Genomic DNA, 26,585 nt, shown 5'->3' on the forward strand with positions numbered 1-26,585 from the left:
GTTTCTTTGCAGGGTCACAACTCATTGTTCCACGTTGCAAGACTACTCTTTGTACGTAAAGAAACAAAGCAAGCTGTGGATGCCATGTGCCAGCGTTAAGCTTCTCCAGTATATGACTTGACCCAATAGCCCTCAGATCTTTCCTGCCACCTAGACTGGCCCTTGCAGTATTTCTTCAGGCTTCCAGCTTTTCTTCGAGTAAAATATAGAGCACTTTATTACGCAAGTGCAATATGGCATAATACACATACACAACTTGTCCCCAGGGGAGTAAAGGCACCTTGATATGAGCAAAGCATTGCCTTTTTTTACCAGGAGCTCTGCTCCCATTTCAGGGTGTCACTCGCACACCTCCCAGGACAGCAGCGGGGTGGTCCCAGGCCACCACATGGCTCCTCCACGGGTGACACACCGCAAGAGCACAATCAAACCTATTGTGCAGCTCTAGAACAGTTGTGGATTTAATCAGCCAGAGGGGGAACGGTAGGGGTGGGGAGGGGGGACGGGACCAGATGGACATGGCATAAAGATTTTATATCTAATCAAATAAATCTACACTGACATCTTGTGGAGATCATGAGACCAGAATGGTGCAGCCACTTGGTGGGGTGGGATTTACACCCTCACTGTGCCCTGCCAGACACCATTGCAGTGGCAGCCAGACTTGCCACAGAACCTTCAGGTGTGTCCACAGTGAAAACCAGGTCCTGCAATCTCAGAAGCCATCCTTCTCTGTCCACAAAGATCGTTTTGCTAAGTGATCTTCACAAACCCAACTAAAATGTGACTATTTACTTTTAAATCCTCACTGAAAGTAATACCATGGCCCCTCTTGCATAAATGCCGTGATGCTTCAGGCTTCTAATCAAAGCACAAGCTTCCGATGAGAAGCTATTTTCATGCTGAAATTTTACTGTCTCTGTAAGCACTGAAAGAAAATGGACTTGAGTAGCACTTCAGAACTCCTTTAATGCTCCTCTTCATCTAAAAATACATGCTTTAAGCAAAAACTGCCTGCAGTTCGGAAATATGCAAGATTTTCCTCCCTATTCACCCCATTCGTTTTAGCTCCTCTGCAGGTCAGAAGGGTTAAATTAAGCCGCTGCCGTCTTTCTTCTAGTGTTCTCTTTCTTCCAGTGCGCGGGTAAATGTTCCAAGTACCACCCCTCTGTCAGGCACAGGCCACATCAATGCCACGGTGTAATTGCTTGGTAGGGGTTAACCAAGAGTTGAAATCCCAGCACAGATAATCTTGCAACCAAACCATACAATCATTCCTCCAGCTTCTTCCTAATACCACACTGGGGAGCAAATGCTCACGCTTGCTCCACAGCGGGGCAAAAAGTGCTTCATCAAGCCTGATTTCTAGCAAACCATTCCTATCAAACAGGTTTGAGAAGACCAAGGGTGCCATCAGATGTCCAGCCCAAGAGGCTGGCATTTACACCTCACTGAGGTCCTCTGCGTGTAACACAACAAATCATTCAGTCCTTTATGGGGTTTTCACCCTACTCGCTCCTATCCTTCCCCTTGGGCAAGGGACCACCCCCAAGAAGTTTGGATTTTTTCCAGCCCAGTTTCTGACCTGTCCAGTTAGCAGAGGGGAGACATGGAGCTGGGTTCAAACCAGGTGGTAGGCAAGTGCTTTTAACTGTGATAATCAGTTTGGCCATTGGCAGGGCAAGACCAGCCCTTGGGAAACAGAAATAAAGAATTTACAGGGACACGGACAGCCAGGTAATCAATGTTGTGCCTTAAACTTCTCCATTACACCTTTAGAAACCATATGGGCCCCTTTCGTTTCCCCCTTTCTTCCCTCGCTCTGTCAACTCTGTCACTGCCCTCTGCCAGGTCTTCTACCTGTGCCAGTGCCTGTCTCCTCCGAGATGGCCAGAGACCCTCTGGAACCACTGCGGTAGCACCAGGCGGGTGGAAATAGACACTACCCAGCTATGATGGAATGGGGGGAAAAAAGAGCCTGGACTTCTTCATGGTGTAGCAGCCAACCTGGGGACGCCATGACCACCATTCACAATGCTACCAACAGCTACCACCATCATCAACAGCGAGTCTGTATGCCTTTGCATGCAACTTTGCAGTAGCTCAGCCATCTCCACTCAACAAGACCTTCTCCTCCTGCTACGTACCCATTGTATCCACACCAGATAAAAAAAAAAAAAAAAAAAAAATCACACATGGACAACATCAACCCCCCCTCCCAGTTATGGCCCCGGGTCAGTCAGCTCCATCTTTTTGCTCTTCTCAGGGCAGCATTAACAGCCCCCCTCAAAGCCAGACAACTGTCCAAAGCGGGTGTCATGGAGGTACAGCATTAGCAGCACATTTAACAAGACCTCAGCTTTATGCACGAAGAAGGAAATGCAAGACCACAGAGCATAAAAAACACTATTTTGCCTTGGAGAGATCCTAATGCTGAGTCCATTAAGTTACATGTAATACCACCCAACCAGTTACAAGAGGGAACAAACCAACCCTCAGAAGAAAAGTCTGAATGACTCCAACATGGGAATCACTAGCTGCAGCACTAGCTCCTCCCTGAACAACGGCTGACAGCTTTTATCCTTTGAGCTGCAAAAGAAAAGGAGCAATTTTTATGCTTCTAAGTGACTAACGTGCAAGCAATGCTTTACATTCCTGCAACTCTCCTCCTTTGGGACTGCCAGGAAGTGTACAACTCAAAAACCCACACACAAAAGCCCTGCCATTTCAGCTCTCAATGTGCCTTGAGCAGTCCCCGTAAGCATCCTTACATATGTGCAGCTACATCTGATCAATCAAATCTTGTTGCCCAGTATTAACTCTCAAATCTATATTTAAGCACCTAAGTAGGAATTACTACAGCTTTCCAAAGATCCTAAGCACCAACTCTGTTAAGAGCTTGTCGAAGTACTGACCTCCTAATGAATCTGTTCAAATGATAACATTCACCTCTCTCCCAATGCTGGGAAATTCAGTACTGTCATCCACAGCTAATGCTCCCGAACCTCCTCCAGTAAGGGCCGAGCTTGTGAGTGTCCTGCCTTTCTTATAGAAACAGAGGTCAGATGCAAATACACAGAGGAGACTTTTCTTAAAAGTCTGTGGTGAATTCAAAGTCACTGTACCTTGTTTTAGAAAAGGCTCATTCAGATACAGCAGAATGCAGGCATCATAGTTTGGTAGAAATTTGGGAAGATGGTATCTTTGAAGTACAACGTATTTGGGCATTGAACCAAAAATTAAAACTATCCAAGTACTAAATGGAGATACTTTGATACAATTCTTACTTGTGCCATTTCAAAGCCAGGAAGCCTCTGAAAATCTCTGCATTTGAACCTTGCTGTTCTTACAGCTAGAAAGTCAAAAAGCTGCTTTTCCTTTCCACAGCCCGAGTCCTGCCCTTTGCCAGACAGGCAAACCCACATCCTGCAGATGAGCAGAACACAGCAACAATATTCCAACTCACAGAAGAAAGCCAACTCTTTTAATTTTCTTTTCCTTTCTTGTAATTCTCATTTTAAAAATCAGTTTGCATATGAAGCCAGTGTTTTACCTTCATTCTGTAACTTTCCCCTTCCTGCCTCAGTTACGAGGAAATGCGAGAAAAAGATAGGATCATATTTATAGGGCCAACAGCTGTTAAAGAGGTTGGAGTAAATGTGAGAGAACAAGGAAGAACACAAAATCTGAGGCTGGAAATGCTCTGGAAAGTTAGGCAGCGAGACTTAATCCAGGATTCTGAACGAGTGAGTAACTCTGGATGAAAATTTAGCAAAAGGTAACTGAAGTAAAATATACTGCGATTGCTTAATAGATACGACAGAACATTTGCCTTTAGTTAGAATAAAGGACCATCTAGAAAATATAGATACTTCACCAGCATCATCAGAGGACCAAACACAAAACAGCGATGGCATTATGCGACAGCAATCTGTAGCCGACAACTCTCCTTGCCAGCAATGTCAAGACCCCCGTCTAGACCTACAGATGCAGGAGACAAGGCCTCAGCTCCAAACACTGCAGTAATCATAGAATCATTTATGTTGGAAAAGAACTTTAATATCAAGTTCAACTGTTAACCCAGGACTGCCAAGCCCACCACTAAACCATGTCCCTAAGCACCAGATGTACACATTTTTTGAACCTTTCCAGGGATGGCAATTCCACCGTGTCCCTGGGCAGCCTGTTCCAATGCTTGACCACCCTTCCAGTGAATAAATTTTTCCTAATATCCAATCTAAACCTCCCCTAGCACAATTTGAGGCCATTTCCTCATCATAAAACTGCTTGCTCTAACACACAACTTCATGGATTACTTGACAACGAGATCCATTTTCAAACAACAAATACCGATGGGAAGTTGGTCAAAAGCTTCAGAATGGATGTATGGACGGTAGGAGAGACTTCCCATATTATTTTATGTAACTCACCAGTGTTATGCTGTGCACACATCTCATGAATACAATACCTCTTCACTGAGCAGATAAACAAGCATTCAATTCCAGTGACTTAGTCATTACAAAAAATTTTAAAATGAACCAATGAAGATAACTACTGAAAGGAGGAAAGAAAGGATTAACACCATCCAAATACCAATACCAAATTAATTGTATTTAATGAATTAGCAAAGTGAACTGTTCATATCTCAGTAACAGCTCTTCAACATTACAGCTGTTTCTGGAGTTTTCAAAAACAAAAGCATTTCAAGTTTTCCAGAATGGGAAAGATGATCAAACCTGTCAAGATATACACCAAGTGTAAAGGGTGTAGGAAGTGGCATTACTCCTAGTATTTTGTATGGTCAAAAGATTAGTTTCAAATTTAAAAGACGACAATTTTGTTAAACTAAATTTTAAATGTACATTCTACAGAAGCCATACTTTTCAGTTCCTTCTTTTGTTGTCAAAAATTATCCACATATACATGGACATACACACATGAAAGTATGACCTTTGAGTTTATTATTTAAACTACAATTTTCAGGTCACATGATTACTATGCACTGACAGTACTTCCATTGTAAGAAATCATCAATTTTGATGCAATGATTCCTCATTTCAAGGTTAAGCACTTTCCCAAGTCTCAAATCTCTTGAAGAAATTCCTTCTTTTCCTCAAAATACTTCTGAAACCACTCAATATGTTCAATCTTCTGTTTAACACTGAGGTATGGGTTTTTTGAAAGCCCACAAATGACCAGCTCCATGAAGTGACGAATAGGTCCTTGCTTAGGAAAACCTTCGAGGTGTTTCTCCAGAAAGATATGTTCATGAAATTCAGCACCATCATCCATCCCTAACAGAAGGGATCCAAGAAAACGACAGTTATTATCATAACAGCAAATTTAAAGTAAAAAAGGATATAGTTCGCAAATAATCTTAAATTTGTGAAATTAATGGTTCTGTGCCCTTGAATTCTTTTGCACAGTTAAGCCAACCACACAGAAGTGGAAGAAACTGTAGAATTTTAACACATTAATTTCTCCCTCTACACAAAAAATGTCAGCACATATCATACTCCTGACTACCCTATTACTTCAGTTTTGTACTCTCATTTATAAGAATATCTAATATTTAAATCAACTTTCTGGCTGGTAACCTGGCTGAAAGCTGATGCCAGGGTGGAAGCAGGGGGAGTAATAAAAAAAAAAAAATAAATCTTCTTGCTAAAAAAAAAAAAAAATGTTAAGTATGTGAAAATTTTGATTTACCATGGGTACCATCTTTTAGACTGGGGACACTCTCTTCATAAATTCTTTAAGAAAACACTTGATTGCCTAAATTCTGCAGAGGATTAGAGAACACAAGCTAGTCCTGAACAAATGAGGCAACCTCATAAAGTACGTCATATGAACAGCTAACATACACTCGCATGTTCATTCCAAGTCATGGTTTTAACATCCTATTGCTATCAAATGGGCATAGAAAAGCAGTTTTCCAATGCTTTCTGAATCTGGGAGTGTATGCCAACATAAAAATGTTGTGTATCTCACCAGTTGCTACTTTTAAGTTGTAACCAGTACAAAAGATGATTCAAAAGCATTTAAAAGCATCCACAGGAACACGGGACAAGGAATTATTATTATAGATCATATAATCACGCACAGCTCAGATCCTATGGTAAGTTTTTGATCTCTGCCCTGTGGATTTTCTTTGCTGTTCATGTTATGATGCTAGTGCACGCAAGAGACTCAGAACACAAATTCCTACATGCAGAAAAGAGGCTGCTTTTGCAGTTTCCAATTCTCAGATAAAAAAAAACAAGGCAAGCTGGGATTTGCAATTGAAAGATTATTCTTCAGTTAGGGATATGTGAAAAATTTTATTTATCCGATCTGCTATAGTTTTGTAAATGACATTTGCACCTTTAAGTAAAAATATATCATTACAGAACAATACTGTATATTATATTTCCAGACAACAAAAACAGGAAGTCTACTCTGTAGACTAAGTGTAAATGTTTCTCTACACGAGCTAGGGTATATTATTTGACAACATTAAATCAGGAGTATTAAAATCGAGGCAATTAAGCCATGTCAGTCCTAGGCTTCCTCCTGTGTAGAGCTTCTACAGTTTCAGAAGAAATGATGCACAGCTCTGGGATGGAGAAGTCTCTCAGCTTGTATTCGCTAAGTTCTTTCTTTCTTGTTCTAAACTTTAGGAACTGCAAAATCTGAACAGGCTGGGAAATACGCTTATTTTTCCCACAAATGTGAGAAAATGTTTGTCCTTGAAAAAGCAAGCATGTTTCCTTCTTCAGAAACTCTTTTTTCCTTTATGTTAAAAGTTTAAAAAAAAAATCACGTCAGCTTCAGAAGGTATATTTCTGCTGTGCTTGGAGACCAATGTCCATTTACAGATTACCATGTCACCCACACTGACTTTCCTCCACCAAGGGAAGGTGGAATCTTGCTGTACCTGGATGCTACTGGTTGCTTTCACAAGCTAACATCCTTTCCAGATTTCCAGACTTTTGCTGGTCACAAAAATCCAGGAGAACTATACCAAATGAGCCTACCAAAAGAATCTGAATAATGCTGACAGTAAAATTTGGCCTTCTTGATGCTCTTCTTTTGGGGACAGATACAGGGTATCAGGAGAGATTACATCTAATTAATAATTTCACCGATTTCATCTCTAACCCAAGAGAAATGAAAAAATTTATAGCCTCACAAAAACACAAGTCAGAAGGAAATATTACACCGTGTATTTTGATCTCCCATTTGTCAAAGACTATCATACATAGTTTGGGGATGAAGTGTTAGCCCAAACATTTCAGTTAGACCACATATTTCAGTCCTCAAAGAAGTAAAGCATGCATCACAAAAAGAGACCACAATTGCCCAAAGCATCAGAGGCCGAGACTTCTGGTGGGAACTGATTAGATGAGATATGCTTGCATGATTCCCCTCACCCCCAGCAAGCCGTAACTTCCTACATGGGAAGAACAAGCTTGTCCCTTAGCCTCTCTTGCACTGTCCTCAGAAACCTAGTTTGAAAGAATATGCATGGTGGGAGGATTTTCTTCATCGACCTCAAAGCACCAAGTCACCCACTCTCAATATCCTATTTCCAATACCCTACATACAGCAAAACAGAAAGTCTAGGGAATTTCTCTAGCTAAAACACTAACCCTCCCAAGACATGGCCAATGTTGCCTTAAAGATGACATCTCAAACGCAGATGTCCATTCCTGTAGGGAGTGTTGCTGACATGCTATAAAGATGACCAAGTATCCTGATCTAGTGAAAGATGTCCCCGCCCATGGACTAGATGATTCTTAAAGGTACCTTCCAACCCAAACCATTATATGATTCTAGGATTTTTAGAATGAGATAAGTAATGCTTTTACAGTAGGTGCCTAGAACAGACCCAGAATTTACAGTAAAGCAATCCCCCCCGAAAATGACTGTGTAACATTTGCCACCTCTCTTAGCAAACCGACTCAATGCTTCTCTGTTGGGAAAAGCATCTTAGCAAAACAGCCAAAACAGGATTTGGTGAACGTTTGCCTACAAAAGTCAACAAGGGGCAACTGAGGCATTACTTTTCCGAGACTTCCATTAAGCCTATCACTTCTGCCCTAACAGTCTCTGGCCCACCAGAAGCATTTACTCCTCAGAATGAGGTGCTAAAACAATGTATCATCAAGAATCTGCACTGTCCTTTCTAACCACTGTGCTCCTCAGGATGTGAGTCTTAAATATAAATGCACAGAAATAATTTTTAGAAGGGAAAAAAATCAACGTTTTTCCCAACTTTTTGCCATGCCAAATCATGGAGCAAAACTAAAGCTACTAGAAGCAGAAGAGGCAAGCAGAAAGGAGGAGTGAGAATGATGTTACGCAAGGTATACTGATGGTTTGCTAACCTGGTAAAAATTAATCAGAGGTCAGAGAGATGGAGAAAAAAAAAGGTAGTTTTCTGCCTAACAGTGACTTCAACTGCATCAGATAAGGGAAAGGACACGCAGGCAAGAGCAGACAACAGGACAGCAGGGTTGGGGGGCAAGACCACTACTGGCCACTGCAGCAAGCCAGCACTTCCAGCCACACCTTCAGATGTTCACACCAAGGCCAGAGGTTTTAAAAATCATGACCTTGCCCTGATGCCTCAAAGCACAGCACAGTGCCTCGTTAAAGCACTAACAACAACACTGCAGATGCTCTGGAGACAAGAAAACAGTTACAAGCTGTCTTCTTTCTTTTTCATATTTCATTTAAAACTTTAAAGGCTTTCATAATACTAAATGTTGAGCATACATCCTTCCTCAACAGTAAATTTCATTACACTTATGTTTTTAAAGCCATGTGCTTGTGGCATAGAAGAAAAATCACACATTTCTTAATACAGAACAAGCTGAGGTAATGTCCTCCTATTGAGACAACTGTTACAAAACTGCAAATTAATAGCAGGAACGGGCATCTTTCTTTTGAAGAGCCACTGCAATTACACTATGTTGGTATAATTGGAGAGAGGTTTGCAAGCTTTTAACTGTGCTTTGACATACCTGATCTGATTAACAGTCTGTGGCCAGCAGTTTGACAGGATGGAATTTACTGATTTGATATTTCAACCTGAGAGGTGATAGATTTTGGAACACTCCACTGGAATTTTCCACATGACTAGTCTTTGTGGACAAATCAATAAAGGTTCTTGTTTAATTACATGTAAAGATGTATGTAATGCTGTCCATTCACCACCCCATCCCAGACAGCACTGTTCCAGCTACATTGCTTCAACAGAAAAACCACTGGCCACCAAAGACGCCTGGTCCACTTACAACCCCAGACAGCAAGATTCCAGCCACATTACAACAACAGAAAAACCATTGGCCGCAATGGTTTTCAGCTTGCAAAAACATGACTAGAGTATACTCGGATTTCTACATGATAGAACAGATCAATTCTGGGAGCAGTGATTATATTCTGTGAAAAAACTGCCAAAATAGGATGAGAATAAACATTAAGAAACAATGAACCACATTATGCAATTTGCAGCTCGGTATAGGACAGATTTTCAAAGACTCCCTGCTTCAGATACTAACCTGTTCTGCTTTCACTGACTGAATCATTCTAAAAGTAGTCCTGTTTGATGTCTTTAAAGTCTTAAAAAAAACCCCAAAACACACCAACCCACAGCCAAGCTCTCCCTGAAGTTATGAAGTTCCCTTCCCTAAAGTGTACACCTGCTTTGTGTAGTTGTTCTTCCCTTCCTTAACATTCGTTCCCTTTCTGCTGGCTTAACTTCACAAAATGCTTTTTTTTTTTTTTTCCAACAGTAATAAAAGTAAATAGCATGCACAAAGATGTCTAGTTAAGATAGATGCCCAGAGTGAGTGAACACTGACTGCTTATTCTTATGAAACAGATAGAACAAAGGGAGCAAACAACTGTTTAACATTCAGCCAACACAGATATGGAACTGGCAGATAGCTGATTAGGATCCTGCTAGCCGCTTGGTCTGAGAGCCACACCAAAGAACAGAATCAGCATTATAAAACACACATGGCAGTTTTAAGATTTCCTATCCTCTGCTAGAAGCTTCTTTAAAGAAGCTGCATAGTAAAAGGTATTATGTAATAGACCTGAATGGCCTTTTGGTGCTGAAAGCATCAGGGCTGAGGGGGGGAGGGAGTTCTCCCCTTTTTTGGCAGAATCTTGTCTGAAGAGTGCCAGAATGAGTTCATCTGAAGCATCTCTGATTTTGGACGCTATTACTATCAAATACATGACTCATAGCTGAAACATGATGTTACGAGAGTCAAAGGTCATAATATGCTCTAATTCTCAGAAAAGATACAAAGAGACAAATAATAAAATAGTGCACGTACCAATTTCATTGTCAATTGGGAACTCCCACAGTATTCCTTCTTTTGTCCACTGGATCATCTCCTCAAAACCATTTCGAGGAGGCTGTGCAGTTACTGCTGCAATCTCCTTTGCAAATTCCAGATCCCAAATTGTTGGTGAAGATACTAAAAAAGAAATTTTGTAAAGATCTATCAGCATGCCAAAGACTTCTCACTAACTAAAACAAAGTCCTTTAACCTTTACAGAGACTAATACTTTCAGCTGTGCTAATTTTTCTGCCTTAGATGCCAGCATCACCTTTCTCAAATGAGAAGCCTCTTGTTGACATGAAAGTCCATTAAATTCTCAAATATCTGGTGAAAACCTATTCTGAACTCCTAGGGGATAATTTATTTTTAAGCCTTTCACACAGAGCGGGAATTTAATTTTTCCACAATCTTTTTTTTCCTTTTTCTCTTTCACAAATCGTACATACTACAAACTCTGAACTTGACTGGTACACTCTGCCAAAGGAATCTTGCTTACTAGAAGAGATTTCAGGTACTTCAAAACTATACTTTCCTCCTTCAGGGAAACAACTCAGTCTCCAAATGATGGCAATTTCTTCCCCGCCACTCATAAGTGTCCCAGTTTTTGTCTCTTGGGCTTGAGAAATCCTGATTTCCTATTCTTCTTCCAAAATCAAACAGTCCCTTTAAAGACGCATCTTTCCTGATACATATAAGTACACTTTGATTAAAAAAAAAATAAAATAAAAGATTTATCTGGCAGCAGCGTTACTCTTAAGGAGTTCTTGCCTCTCCACCCAGGAGAACTGGTCATGAACCCAGACTGAACCACACTGCTGAAGTGAAGGGAACAAGCTGTTGCCACAGGACAGGGAGGAGCCACTGGGAGTGCCTTTGGCTGCTGCCTCATGACAGTTGTGCTCCCCTTTATTTTCGTGTCTCCCCCTGTTACCAATTCACCCTAAGCTCCTTGGAACAGAGATCTTGAATACAAATGCTACAGTCCATTTGAAGTGGATCATGGCCAATCAGCTATTATTTTACTAATAATAGACTTTACTAATAAGTCTAAGTATTTGAAACCAAGATATTATAATTTCATCTTCAACTCACTGGCTTACAACTCCACTGGATTAAAAATAAAGAAAAAACCTCCTCCCTCCCTTAAGAAAAAAACCAAAATGAAAGGGCAAACAGTATTTCTACATACTGAAAAGCATTTTCACGTTTTGTGTTAAATCAGAAGACACTTTTCCAAATTAGGTCTTACTTAGCAGGGAAATTGCTGAAACTATATTCCCTAGCTGCCTACCTTGATTTGAGGGCTGGAAGCAGGAATAAAATACAGATAAAAGACCACACAAGAAATCATAACAGAATGAAATTATTACCCACATCTTAATACCTTTTAATAATGTGCTACTAATAAATCTTCTAGTAGAACAGAGCAGAAACTCATTTTTCAAGCTTACAGTAAAGGTGGTAAACATTATATTTTCACCTCTGTGAAACAAAATAAAATTACAGTGGTGTTTTTTAACAGGTACTGATCTTTTATGTTAACAGTTAAAAATATTTTTTTCAGGATGCCAGTTTACTTTCCCATTTACATTTCACAATAAATGCTCAATACATAACACAGAAATTTATTTTCTGTCATGTATAAACAATACTTTAACTCGTTATCTCCACTAATATAAGCCCAGACAGTGAAGGCAAATCAATCAAGTATCACAGTGGTACTTCCCGAGAGTAACACAAAAAAATTTTTTGTCATCAGGCTTAGTCAGTAAGCCAAGTAAGAAGCTTCCTGGTTTAGAATATGTTGTGCATTTCCTCAAGGCTACCTGGAATAAAACAAGGAAACACCACATAAAAAGCTGAAAGAAGCTTACTTTTTAGTATCTCATTACAAATCCAGTAAGTCCACTTGCTCTTTTACAAAATTTGTGTACATTACAGTTTTGCGTTTATTAAAAAAAGTGTATCTCAACTTTCTATCTAGGGTGACTACTAAGTGCCGTTGTGCCTGTATTGTGCTCGTGCCAAAAAGAAAGGTTAAATTCTCACCCTCTTACCTGAGTAAACCTGATTCAACTCAAATGCCAGTTACTTGAACATCACATTTGTCAAGATAGCTAAAAATAAATGCTGCATCATTCATTATGTAAAATGGACCAATTTTAAGGAAACTGGCAACCTTAAAAACAGTAAATTGAATTCCATTCTAATAAGCAACCTTCATTGTCCACCACAGAGGTGGCTGCATCCAGAAAGCTCACAGCAGTATACTTGAAAATACGCAAATTGCACTGACATCTTACTAAAGAAACTCAGTAAACACGTTAATTTCTCCCTGCAGTTTCAAGTGTAAAAAAAGGAGAAAACTACTCAGCAAGAAACTGGCAAAAACTAACAGTCTTGCTCTTGAAAAGGAAACAAATACATGTCATCTTCTGAGATATCAGAGAGGAATACTATTTCTTCTGCAGCTGCTGGTTTTATACATAGTTGTAAGTCACTACACTGAAATAAAGTCTTTTCTCCAAAGGGCCTCAGAATAGCTTAGGGAAATCAGCATATTAAAGGTCAGTGCTAAGAATGCACAATTTCATTGTTCAGGAAGAAAAGTGAAGTAGGGAGTTTTTACATGACTTGCCCATATTCACACACTCTTAGCCAAAATCCCGTTCGCAGTACAGCCAAGCCTTCCTGTGCGAAAGCTATGCCCCTTACACGGCATTACAACTGCTCCTGCAGAGCTGTGACGTTCAGTGAATAGCCAGGTATCACACACGTTTTGCTGTTGCTTTTGGGGTTTAATTTAGATGGGTTTCGGCATATGTACATGGTGGATAAGGAATTGGCTGGACGGTCACATCCAGAGAGTAGTGGTCAACAGCTCGACATCTGGATGGAGATCAGTGATGAGTGGCATCCTTCAGGGGTTTGTACTGGGACCAGTACTGTTTAGTATCTTCACCAACACCACCGACAGTGGCACTCAGTGCATCCTCCACGTATTTGCACATGACACCAAGCTGAATGGTGCAGTTGACACACCTGAGGGACAGGATGCCATCCAAAGGGATCCGGACAAGCTCAAGAAGCGGGCCCGTGTGAACCTCATGAGGTTCAACAAGGTCAAGTGCAAGATCCTGCACATGGGTTGGGGCAACCCCTGGTATCAATACAGGCTGGGGGATGAAGGGACTGAGAGCAGCCCTGCTGAGAGGGACTTACAGGTGTTGGTGGATGTAAAACTGGACATGGCCCAGCAACGTAAATTTGCAGCCCTGGCCAACTGGCTTCATAGAAAGAAGTGTGGCCAGCAGGTCAAGGGAGGTAATTCTGCCCCTCCACTCTCTCTGGTGAGACCCCCACCTGCAGTACTGTGTCCAGCTCTGGGTTCCTCAGCACAGGAAAGACATGGACCTGTGAATCAGGTCCAGAGGAGGGCCACAAAAATAATCAGAGGGATGGAACACCTCTCCTGTGGGTAAAAGCTGAGAGATTTGGAGTTGTTCAGCCTGGAGAACGGAAGGCTTAAGGGAGATCTTATTGCAGCCTTTCAATACTTAAAAGAGGCTTATAAGAAAGATGACAACAGACATTTTAGTAGGGACTGTCGTCACAGGACAAGGGGTAATGGTTTTAAACTAAAAGAGGGCAGATTCAGACTAGATAAGGAAGAAATTTTTTATGATCAAGGGTGGTGAAACACTGGAACAGGCTGCCCAGAAAGGCTGTAGATGTCCCATCCCTGGAAACATTTAAGGTCAGGCTGGACAGGGCTCTGAGCAACCTGTTCTAGTTGAAGATGTTCCTGCTTATTGCAGGAGGGTTGGACCACCTGTCCTTTAAAGGTCCCTTCCAAGTCAAACCATTCCATGCTTCTAAACATACATGAAGAGCTTTACAGTAGGTAAAACAAGGCATCATTTGTCAGTCACTTACAGGATCTTTCAAGCTACATAGACAACACTAAACAAGAGAAGGCTACAAAGCAACTGAATGCATAGTCTTGGGTTCTTTCTACCTTGCTTATGCTTAGCCCCCTGTAGAGCAAGCTCATTTCCCTGGGATCACAGCCTTGTGATGAATGCAGCAAGTTTGCAACTTGACCAAATAAGCTACTGGAGCCAACATACCCATTCTCCAGGCTAGTTTTCCACTCACAGAAGACAGACAAGCCTCAGTGACAAAAAGTCAGTTTTACCCCTTCAAGTTCAGTAACAGAATGTCCTGATTAGTACAGAAAATCTACTATGCCACATGGAAGTTTTGCTTAGTAAAAATCAGAGTTACATTAAAGTATTCACTTTTTCATAGGTCTGAAAGCAGGAAGCTAACAGGTCACAAGTCTGACCCACAAAAATGAATCTCTTGATGTTCTAAAAATTCAGAATTTGGCCTCACTGGGTTTTTCATTATTGAATTTCCACTAACCTGTTTTCAGTGCATTTTCTGGTTCTGTAGAAGCCTTAGTGAATATATTAAGCCTTCTTCCTCCTTTGAGACTTCTGTAACAAAAAAGACAAATGATATTTAGCATTTCACAACGCTTCACAACACTGCCAGATAACAAATTCAAAAGCACAAAATATTCTCATGAACTAACATATCTCTGGAGAAAAAAAAAACACGAGATAGTGACTCTCACTAAATCCTCAGGCATTTAACCAGAGAAAGTGTTCATGACTTTATTATTCATCTGTAACAGAGCTTCCCAAAACATTTCCATGTGAAAGAATGAGCATAAATCAAACACTGTGTTTGCAGTCATTTTTTAACTGAAATAGTTAGGAATCTGAACAAAGCTAAACAGTACCAAACTACAGTACTCGAACAGTTTTACAAAGTTGCAATTTAAAAGTGAATCTGGTGATCTGGAGATTTTTTCCCCCATAAAAAATATGGCACAATTCAGGAAGAGAAAAGGCACCAGCTAAATCAAACAATTCCTGCTTTATGACATAAATAGCCTTTTTGGAAGAGTACACAGCTACCTTCTCTGCCATATGGCAAACACTCAAAGTATATCTGCACGATATATTTCAAACAGCATCACCTTGATGCTCTCTCTTCTGAATATAAAAATATTTCACTCTGACCATCTATTCTTAATCATATTTATCTTCAGCGTAAGTGTATACCGAAAAAATTTAATAATCCAAGAGTTCAACAAGTAATCAAAATAAATTTTCTTATAAACAGGAAAAAAGTACAGTAAAGGCATTGTTTTTCCAACACACTGAAGTTCAGAACAAATGATTCTTTTAATCGTACAATCTTCTGGGTTTCCACTGAAATCCTAATATTTCCTACTTTATATATTACATACTCACTGCTACTCTGGCAATAGTTGCCCTTCCTGACCTTAAAATTTCACCTGTCTGGGTTTACTGTGGATTTCTGATAACCACAACTACTTCTGCATACCTGTTCTTCATATTACATTTTACTGATGTAACTACCCTGGATCTCTTTCAGCACAGAGCCCTAAAAAAATGTTGGTTTAGGATTATATTTTCCTATTTGTGTGTAACTCTCAATATCATCAGATACAGGCATGACTTGGAAGAACATTTATTTTAAAATTACTAGTTCAAATTACTATAAAGCACCATCACCCATTTCATTGAAATCTACTAACTCCATTTAAACTTAGATACTCTTCCTAACCCATTCTTTTCATATTATCAATAGGTAAGTATATGCATTAGATTTTCAGGAACGTGGAAGGAAACTCAGGACTAAAACTGGAGACAGTTTGCTCATTAAAGGGATTTTTAAAAATATTTTAAGGTACTGTTCCTGAAGTTATATCCCAAGTGCACTTTCATCACACAAAGAGGGCAAGACAGCTTCACAGATATCATAAATGTAATAAACGTTCTCAAACATAAGTGAAATTCACTTTACTTTGCAGTATGTTAATAAATGAAAATTTCAGCAAAGATATAAAATAATATACACCGTACCAGCATGTAATACCTCAGGTTTTCAGTTCAGATTTCATCATATTACTTCTAGTCTCTCAAACTTTGAAAAACTTTTAATCCAACATCTTAAATAAAGTATTTCTCACAGTCAGTCAAGAATCACAGCATAACAAAATTACTTTCATGTGACTACCAACTCTGTCTGACAATTACCCCCAGATTAAAGCTACCTATAGAGCTATTCAGCAGCTGATGACGACATCAGCTCCCTTACTCCTCAAACCAGCTGAATGAAAACCCCGGGACAGAAACATCTAAGTCAGGACAGCTTGGTCAAGAACCTTGTTCCACTTCTTCCTTTCTACTTCCACCACAGGAAGCCCCTCTTGCACATTCTACAAGCTCTGCATCAGGAATCAAGAAAACACTGCTTGCTGGCCTTATAACATCGAAGATGCCCAAGAGATATTTCCCTAGTACACCTTAACAGTTTGGTAGCTCAAGAACAAGGAAGTTACTCAGAAACATTTCAGCAAGCAGGTTAAATTCTTCTAATGACTGGCTATAAACTGCTGCTTTGAGGTTTTTGCATTATCTACATGGCTCAATGCATATGTTCCAACCTGTTCCTTATGGGAAGTCACAGTTCTGTTTATGATACACCGAAATAGATGTGTCTGCCAAAGAGGGCAGAATATAGTACATCTACTCACCCATAAATTTATGCTTTTTTTTTTCTTAGTTATCCAAATTTTGTCTTCAGTATTATCTATCTAAACACAAATGAATCCCTCAAATTCCAGCCACAAACACAAAGACAAGGGGATTTATTTGCAAAATAAATTAATGATTAGAGAAGATAATTCTACTAAAAACAGAACTGCCAGAGAAAGGATATACTGAGAAGAAATGTGATGATGAGTTGCCATGGGCAAATGAAAAGACTGCAGGCAAGAAAGCATAACTTACAGGAGTAAACCAAAAATTTAAGACCACTCCTGAATTCATTAAGTAGTAGAATGGCCACATACACCAGCAGCAAGATAAAATTTAAGAGGTACCCTGAAATAATCATGTAAATTACGTTCATTCCATAGACAATTACAAAGTCACAGACAATAGAAAAATCAATTACAGAATGATTTATCAGTTGCAACAAGGTGGTAAAAACCAAAACAACTTCAAAATCTCTTTAAAACGCCAACAGAATGTATGAATCTTTCCTAAATGTAGAGCATTTATCTGTTTTCCACTACATGAAAGTAAGCCTTCAAAACCTCCATTTCCCAAAAAGTTGTGATATCAAATTGTATTGTGTAAGTCAGAATAATTTAAGTACTTAAATACAACTGTGTTTCAACACCTAGTATTTTAATAATCTAAAATTTAATATTAAAAAAGTGCACATTATTTCAATAGCTAGTTAACATTAGTGTGTTTTCACAGCGTATTTCAACATGAGCAGTACTTTTCTTGAAAAACACAACTAATTTCTTTAAGCTCTGAAGTATCATGGTAACATGAAAATGTACAACTACATTTAAAATATTAGCCATTAGTAATTGATTGCACACTCCTATTGGAAGGGAACGTAACAGAAGTACCTTCTAGAGTCAGAAGACTGAGGTGACAATCTTTCAGGCTTGGTTCCTTGACCATCCTCATCGAACTCCAAGGAAATGCGACGAGATAGCATCACACCTCTCTGAGCTGGGGACTGCCTTTTAATTGCCATTTCTGAAATAACGTTGCTGAAATTAAAAACATGAATGTAAAAACTCAAAAAATTTGTCAAAAAATTGACAAATCAAGACATTTGTCATATGTCTTAACCAGAAACGCTACATAAGCTTGTATGAATCAGAATTATATATTACTCCACAACATACACTCAACTTTTAAGTCATCAACCATTCAAGCCTTATTTAAAACGCCTCAGCTGTTACATGCTATATAGATTGAATGAAAAGTGCCATTCTAGCCTACTAAATCAACAGTAGATGTCGTCTTTGAAATTATTTAGTTCCCAACTAAAAGAATTTCATATATCTGCATACCAATACTGAGTGCACCTGGTATGTTTCCCTTAAGTAAATGAGGAATTTCTCTGGATACAAGGAATATGCTGAAATAGGGAGGTAAAAAAAAAAAAACACACCAGTTTTTTGGACACGGACCAACACTGCCCAGGGACAGAGCTGTGCTGCTGCAGACCAAAAGAAAGCTTGCCCTCACATATCAGCTGACATGGGTCAATCATGCCACCCTAATAAGTAGGTCACCTTTCCTGATCCACTGCAATCTGTTGCATCGTGTAATCATATTACAGCATTAACAGGCCAAATCTTCCTTCATAACTCTGTAGTCAAAATCATATGCAAAGAGCAAAGGCTCTGATCTCTTCCAGCACTGTATGCTACTCATTCTGAATGCAAAGGGCAAAACACACCGCTTTTCTGCCTCTGCCAGTTAGCTCCCTTAACCGATAAGTCTGTTGGTTGTTAAAGACCAAGCTGGTAGTTCTTCCTCACAGCTGTCCTCTCCATCCAACTGCTTCCAGTAACATGCAGTCCTCCAAAATTGCAGCACTCAAGTTTTAACCATGAATATCGTCTCAAAAAATACAAATAGGCCAGGCTGAAAACACTGCATATCCATTTTATGAAAATCTGCATGAAATTCAAACAATGGTTTTGGCAATTTAAGTCAAAAGAGATTTTACTGACAAGAAATACTTCTGGAAAATTATAATTTAATTGCCACAGCAACACAGTAGGATTTATCTTTGGTGTTAGATGTGGTTTCAAATGGCAGAATAAGAATAGCACAGCTCTTCAAGTACTACTCTGAAAGAAAGGCACCTGAGAACAAGTTTTAAATAATTTCATTTTAATCTTGAAGAAAAAACAATCTCAGATTAGTTGCGTATCTTACACTAGAATTTACCCTGTGAAGTGCCTACTGGCATCAGTGAGCTGGTGTTGGGCTTGACACACTTCTGAGGGTTAAGGGGACATAATTCCTAAGGTCAGCCACACACAGCCCAGCCCAACTGCTTGACCTGGCTGCAACCTAAAAGGCTGGAGTGTTCCCATGCTTCAGGGGGATCAGGCTTGCTCAGATAAGCTCTCCTCTCAGCTGACCTTGATTTATTTGTGGTTTTACACAGTAGATTTGGACAGACTATGCTACCAAGCTCTCAGAACACAGAGTCAATGGTATCCTATTTCTCACTGGGAAGTCCTAATGTCACTCTGTCATTGGTATATGAACATTTCTGGCAGCAACATTCATCACTCCCAAGATTGAAAGTGCCCCTGTATTAACTAAAAATAAAACTACAAAGATGATTTAAATGCCTTTTGTAATGAAAAACATCAGATTACGAAGTCATTCTCCAACCCCAGTGTACCTACAGTGGTTAGACATTACCTCACGTCCCAGCACGAGGTTAAAAACCTAAGTTCCTAGATACTTCTGCCTTCCAGAGGTGGGAAGCAGTAGAGCTTTTGTAACAACCACATATTCTCTCTCTTTCCTGATTAGTAACTAATAATTATAATACTAAAAACGGACACCCAAGGAGCTCTGGATGTACTTCAGCCTTAGCTTTGAATTACTTTTCTTCTTTACCCAAAACAGGAGCTGAAATTTCAACCTGTAGTGCTGCAGATTTTATTTTGGTACAGTGCCGTTGTAATTTCCACTGAGTGAAACTTCATCCCACACTGAGAAAAATAAACTCCTCTATCGTTAATATTTTCCTCTCCTAGTGAACACACTGTCCTGGCGCTGTCTACAAAACAAGGCAGTGAGACGACTGCATACAACAGTGACCTCTGGAGGTCATGCCACAATCCTGGGGAAAAAAATAAATTGGTACAAACCAAAAGACCTGGACAACATACATTGTATTGTACATCATAAATCCCAATAGCAGTATCCCAATCTTTTGCAGGTGAGCATTATATGGCTCTACTGTTTGTGAAGGGGTCTCATTTTTAAATAGTGTTAAATAATGGAGGAATATATACTGGCTTCTAAAATGTGCCAGTATATCGAATATAAAATCTTTATAGAAAAAAATTAAAGCTAAATTGCCCATATTCTCTTGTTGTCAAAAAAAATTCAATACAAAATAATCACGTATGAATAAAAGTAATTGGTTTCTAATATAGTAGAAGCATTTTAGTGCCTTGTGTGGACTGAGAAATTCTGGAATATAAAGTCATGGCCAAGCAAGTCTGAGGGCTGCTGGGCTCTTCAAAATCAACATTTTTAAACACTTATCAAGAAGCTGAAAGTACCACATTTATCTCAGAGTCTGACTGTGAAAGGTTACTATTAACCAAGTTTTCAGTCATGAAAATCAGCAGGAGCTGCTGATCTTTCCTGAAAACTCATGTACTGATAAGAGCTTCAAACTGTTTCCTAACTATTAAGGAAGAAAACAGAACTTTTCAGCATATAGTGGGGGAAAGATGGAGCGGGGGGGGGGAAGGCATATTCCCAGGGGAAACAAGCTAGTTCACAAAGCTGCCTCAGAGAACAGAACTTGCCAACTCAAAGCGTAGCAAGCCAGCCATGACATTCCTAACCAACCAAAAAGGCTCATTTTGGTTGAGGAAAATGGATGTTTCTAACCATTTTTCTAACTATAGTAACTCACCCACAAAGATGTTATAAAATATTGTAATAGCACATCTTAACCCATCAATCAACTATAGAGAGCCACTATATAGCTGCAGGTGCTTTTAAATGTCTGAAGAATTTAAACTCTCCCAACAAAAACACCCTTTTTGCTTAGACTAGAACTTCCTTAAGACACCTTCTTTCTTCCACAGCAGTTACAGCTGGGTAAGTGCTTCAGGGGAGGGGGAGATGCAATGGGTGGCAAGGACAGGGAGCCCTCGATGCCAGTAGGCAGACCAACGATATTCAGAGCAGACGTACCTTAAGGAACAGATGCAGGTGCATATGAGGTTAGCCACCGCACATATTAGCTCAGTCAGTATCAGTACAGTCATCCAACATGTTATCAGCTATTAAGTAGCTTCTAATTTTGTTTAAGTTGCAAGATGTTTGTGTACTCTGCTCTTCTGAAAACCCCAGTGACAGAGATGGAACAACCTCACTGGAAATTAATAGCTTAATGAACACATGCTTTATATGAAACAGTCCTTATCTATTCTCCTTACATTAGGAAGCATCTCTAAGTTTTTGGTAATACTGCACACACACACACACACACACAAAATGCAGAAATACATCAATTTTACATAAAGCAGCCAGACCTCTAAGCTTTAAGGCTACTCATTTCAGCTCCAAGAGCCTGTGGAGAGATAAGCTTCTGTCAAGTTCTTGAGATTTCCTATATTCAGGCTGAAAGGACATGAAAACAGAGTGCACATACAGCCTTTGGAGATGCTTGCATATGCTACCTAAAACCATACTTCCTCCTCAAATAGCACAAACCTCACATGTTTAGAGAGAATTTCATTCTGCCCTCCACAACCACCACTAGCACTCTCAGTAGAGAATGACAAATACAGGCCAAAAGTGAAATGCAGTTTCTTCCTCCTCCCTTCACAACCTCTGAAGAATATGCATTCTGTTTAACAGTTATTCATTGAGCACTGTATATCTTTGCAAACACCCAACTCAACCTATTTGCAAGCATCTGTCACGTTCTTAAGTTTTCACTTACTTAAAAGGCAGACATCAGCCACAAACATCATTAGCTTGCTGGCTGTTCTGTTTGCAGTACATTGATAAAGGTGATCATTTACCAATCCCCATAGCAATCTACAAATAATAACATATGGGTCAAACTTAAATCCTGGTTTGGGACAAATTCAGTTTCACAGAATAAACTGAAACTAAGATAAGTAGTTTGCAGTTTACACCACAAACTGCCATAAATAAAGGTTTCACATTCCTATTTTGCTGAAGATCCAATTTTCTGTTTAGTTCAGCATTTCACCTGGATTTAATGCCTTAATTTTCTGAGCAGTTATCCAAATACTAGCTGAAAATAAGCAAAGAGAATGAAAAAATCTGTCTCTAGCCATCATCCAAAAAGCAGTATGCACAACTGTTTCAGTTTCCACACAAATGTTTCTCATCTCTTTGAAAGCCACATTGGAAACTGAGTTAAGCCAAGAGATGAGTTTCTTGGGTTGACTGGAAAGTTTTGAAAGGAAGGGTGGGGCTATAAATAGAGCTAGTCTTGTTCAGTTCTGCAGAGCTGTCATGAAAATTCACCAGTCCAGACAGAACGTCTGAAACATCTACAAATCCATCCATTATGTGAGAATTTTGGAAGCTTGGGGAAAAAAAAGTATCTGTTATTATGCTAGCCTGTCCAAAAAAGTAATGATCCTGGGCAGGAAAACAATTCCATTTCTGCAAAACCATTTTATAATGAGGATGGCAAAATTTAGGGAGTTTGGTATAACCAGACTAATAATGTTCCTAATATTCACTAATTCCAAGGATAAGCTGTCCAAATGTATCTCTCAGGGCCATCTTTCCAACACAGAACCCAGTCACCTTCATGATGACATTGCAAAATCAGAATTTCAACACTAATGAAAATAACACTCAATAAACAGACCGTAAGTTAATAGTTCCCCCCCTTTTCTGTTTATCTGTGGTTTCTTCATGTCTTCTTAGCTGTGCAAGTAGTTCCGATTCCGTCTGTTTCTTGTTGAGTGGGAGGGAAGATGCAACTGCAGAAACAGCCTCCACCAGTTCTGGATTTAAAGGCTTGCCTCTGTAAGAGACACAACAGATAAGGAAATAGAAAAAATTAAAAGCCTTAATATTTTTCAGTTGTCATTTCTATACTGTCATTTTATGTCTTAACACAGAAGTTACAGTTACCTATTATCCCAAATGGGGGTGGCCGGGGATGGCCAGGTTTGCCCTATGTTGCACAAACCATCTCACTGACACTGACAAGCTCGTGTTCTCAAACCTGGGAAAATGGCAGCCCTATGCCACTGCATAGCCCCTCAGACATGAAGCTTGAAGACCACAGGCAGTATAGATCTGCGTGTTTATAAAAATTATAAACACACCATGGAGGAGAGCCACTTGCAAGACTTGACAATCATTATTTTTTTCCTTTTTCCTCAGTTTTATTGTATTTTACCTGAACAGTATTTCCCCCCTCACATTCAAATCACTTTATACATGCAGACGGTAGTGTTACCTTTCAAAAGTCTCAGTGCAGAAAGTTAGCACATAGTAGAAAGCCTACAACATCTTTTGTCCATATTCTCCCGTGATTTACTGTAATCTATATCTGTACACCATATATCCTTACAAGATTCTTTTCCATACTCGGAAACAGCATTTGATGCTTTATTTTGTCCCAGATCATAAAAAAAAAAATATGCAAGAAAGGAGAAAACAAGTTAAGAAAAATATATACTTAACCGCTGGATGTCTTCTGTAGTTCTCCGAGGCACAGCGCCTTCACTGTCCGGGCCTTCCAGCTTGTTTGTGGCTTGCTTTTTGATTTCACGTGTTTTTAACTGTTGGAGTTTTGTCCTGTAGCTCACTTCTACTTTCATATGACCAATAATGTCTAGTAACTTCTGCTTTGGTGTTTCTGCTGTACCTTCCTGACTCTTTGATGACACTTCAGCGCTGCTGTCTTTGGAAGTAGTAGATTTATCTTTCTCAGTAGAAAGTATGCTGCTTGTGCTGAAGAGTTTCTGTATTTTGCTAGAAGTTTAAAAAAATAAATAAAAAACAGAAGCTACAAATAGGGTCCAAGGCTTTATTATTTAAGTCTACAAAAACACCATCAGTTACAACTGTCTAGGCCTAACTGAGTATGTTAAGCACATGTCCAATATGCACATTTTGACTTTTGAGAAGGACTAAGGCAGCATTTAGGTGCCTTATCATTTATGGGTTTGTCATCACAAAAATCAAATAAATTTATTTCCTCCGTAAATAAACAGCGTTTAATCTACTAACTTAAAACTTCTCAAGTATTTCTGCATTAGGTAGCAGACAGAGTTTGAATCTACTGGTAGCTGATACTTAAATTCATTAGTACTATAGAAAACTCAACAGAACTCTTAAAATGAGGCAAAGAGATCACTCCTAGCTGCCTGAAAAAAAGACTGCACCCACACATTCAGCTTCACATCATTTTACACTTGTAGCACTACTACAGATCGCATTCCCCCACCCTATGCCCTGCAATATAGCACCCAAGCATTTCTGCAGCCATGTGGGAAAATGGATCCTGCTGCAAGACAACCCAGTAACAAACAAAAAAGTTATTTTGGTTATTCTTCCCTCTGGAACAGCTCTTCTACCTAGTTTAACACATCACTAGTTTAACACAAAGAAGCTAAAACTGCCATGGTGCCAATGAGGATGCAAAGCCAGGGACAGCAGGGAGCTGCTCAGGGTATTACTGCAACACAGACACAACAAATACTCTGTAAAAACTACTGTAAAATTCAAAGAATTTTAAACATTCTAAACTCTTTAACATACTAAAATGAAATGTTTAAGTCTTTAAATTCACAAATACTTTTTTTGTTTAAAAATCACCTTAAAGTTACTAAAATAAAGAAAAAACCCTTACAATTAAGTATGTGTTTTGATTCAAAATAAAACATTTCAGTAGATCTTAAAACACTTCAACAAATCTGAAGGAATCTTGATATACTTTCCCCTCTCACACACACCCCTCCAGCTAAAAAAGAAAAATCTGCTAGGCAGGCACCACATTACTGCCTCAGTCACTCCATACTTAATAGATTGTCAGCATTAACCCTAAGTTTCAATGTTGAGAAGCAACAGGAAAATTTAAGGAAAGCTTCATCTGCATTATTGAGAAGATGGTAGGAATCCTGTGGGGAACCATTCAGTGTAAAACAGCAGATCTTTTTCAAACACGTTCTTCATTAATTCAAGCTGCATGCTCCTTAAACTATTTATCCATTCAGAGATCTTTCCTTGCAGAAAAACACAGCAAGGCTGCAAGTCCTAAACATGTAAAGCCAGTGGCACACTGCAGTTTGCACTACTGTTAGCTCATCTACCATCAGGTTTCTCTTCTGCTCAGAAGCCTATCCTTAGAAAGCAAACACAGCCACGAAAGAAACCTAGCTGCTTTATTTATCAGGCTATCACAGTATTGGAACTTGTTCAAAAACGTCGAGGAGCTTTGAAATAAAAAAAGCAAAGGTACAACAGACTTATTAGAAGTAGTTAAAAGCTTATAGTAAAAATAATAATGAACTTCCAAACGCTATTTTCAGCCAGTGCTTTGGGCATGTACTGCTCTCCTGATACACACGCGGTAAAATGACGCCCGGGTCACAGCTGCACATCCTTCCCTGCGCCCAGAGATGAGAAGGACTGCAAGGAGAGCCACGCAAGAAACACAACCCACACCCCTCGGCTTGGCCTCACCCTCCCGATGCCCTCTGCCCGCGGGTGTCACCAGGGCCCAGCCCCGGCAGGACGGGCCTGGCCTGCCTGCCGCCAAGCGGGCTTAAACCCCGAGACCCCGGGGGCGGGCAGGGCGGCGGGCCGCGGCAGGGCACAGCGCAGCACCACGGGCACCGGGCAGGCCTCGCGGTCACGGGAGACTGTCGCTAAAACAAACCCCCCCCGTGTAACATGAAGGCAAATGGCGGCAACCCGCTGCCGAGGCGCAGGCCGCGGCGCCCCGGCCTGGACCGGCCCCACCCGCGGCGCACAGGAGCAGCCTTTCCCAGGGAGCCCCGTCCCGCCAAAGGCCGCGCCCTCTCCACCGGGGAAGGGATTTGCGCGAGGCGACGGTACCTGTGAGGCCTCCCCTCCCGCCGCGCCGCCCCCGCCGCCTCCCGGCCGCTGGCTGGCCCGGCGAGCAGCCGCATGGCGAGGCGACAGGGGCCGCCGGCCGCATCCCAGCCACGGACGCGGCTCCACATCGTGGGAGCGGCGCGGCAGGCGGCGCGGTCCGGCAGAGCGGTCCGTCCCCCGCTTGGTCCCGCCGGCGCGGCCGGAAGCTGCGCCAAGCGTTCCGCGCACCAGCGTTCCGGTACCTGGCAGTGCTGCGTTAACCGTTGTGCTTGATGATCTTAAAGGTCTTTTCCAGCCTTTTCTATGATTCTGTAACTTCATAGCAACTGGTAGTTACCAAGACTATTAAGCAAACTAAGAACAATGATTTATTGTGCAGTTGAAGTATAGAAAACAGAACCTGGATGTGCAGATCTTACACTGCAAAGAAACATTCCTCCGAAGACCTGTCTCTGCAGGTGGTTTGCTCTGCTGTAGATCAGACCATGTCAATGCAATC

General features: G+C 40.3%; 1 protein-coding gene across 1 annotated transcript; it reads right to left on the reverse strand.

Moving 5' to 3' along the window:
- Positions 1-4,590: 4,590 nt before the first annotated feature.
- MRPS31 (mitochondrial ribosomal protein S31) lies at positions 4,591-26,268 on the reverse strand. The gene is made up of 7 exons (XM_055702975.1): positions 26,087-26,268; positions 23,708-23,998; positions 22,881-23,039; positions 17,869-18,015; positions 14,769-14,842; positions 10,332-10,475; positions 4,591-5,294 (listed from the first exon to the last, which is right to left on the reverse strand). Exons 1-7 carry the CDS (start codon positions 26,212-26,214, stop codon positions 5,083-5,085), a joined length of 1,155 nt encoding a protein of 384 aa, XP_055558950.1. The 5' UTR covers positions 26,215-26,268; the 3' UTR covers positions 4,591-5,082.
- Positions 26,269-26,585: the final 317 nt, after the last annotated feature.

This window comes from Falco cherrug, chromosome 2 (genome assembly GCF_023634085.1).
Source record: "Falco cherrug isolate bFalChe1 chromosome 2, bFalChe1.pri, whole genome shotgun sequence".
In the NCBI taxonomy this organism is placed as follows: Eukaryota; Metazoa; Chordata; class Aves; order Falconiformes; family Falconidae; genus Falco; species Falco cherrug.

Coding starts and splice junctions, on each gene's coding strand:
- MRPS31 (XM_055702975.1), bottom strand. CDS start 26,214: ATGTGGAGCCGCGTCCGTGGCTGGGATGCGGCCGGCGGCCCCTGTCGC. Junction 18,016..22,880: donor GGGGGAACTATTAACTTACG/GTCTGTTTATTG, acceptor TTTTAATTTCAG/CAACGTTATTTCAGAAATGG. Junction 10,476..14,768: donor AGAAAATGCACTGAAAACAG/GTTAGTGGAAAT, acceptor TTTCTTTTTTAG/TATCTTCACCAACAATTTGG.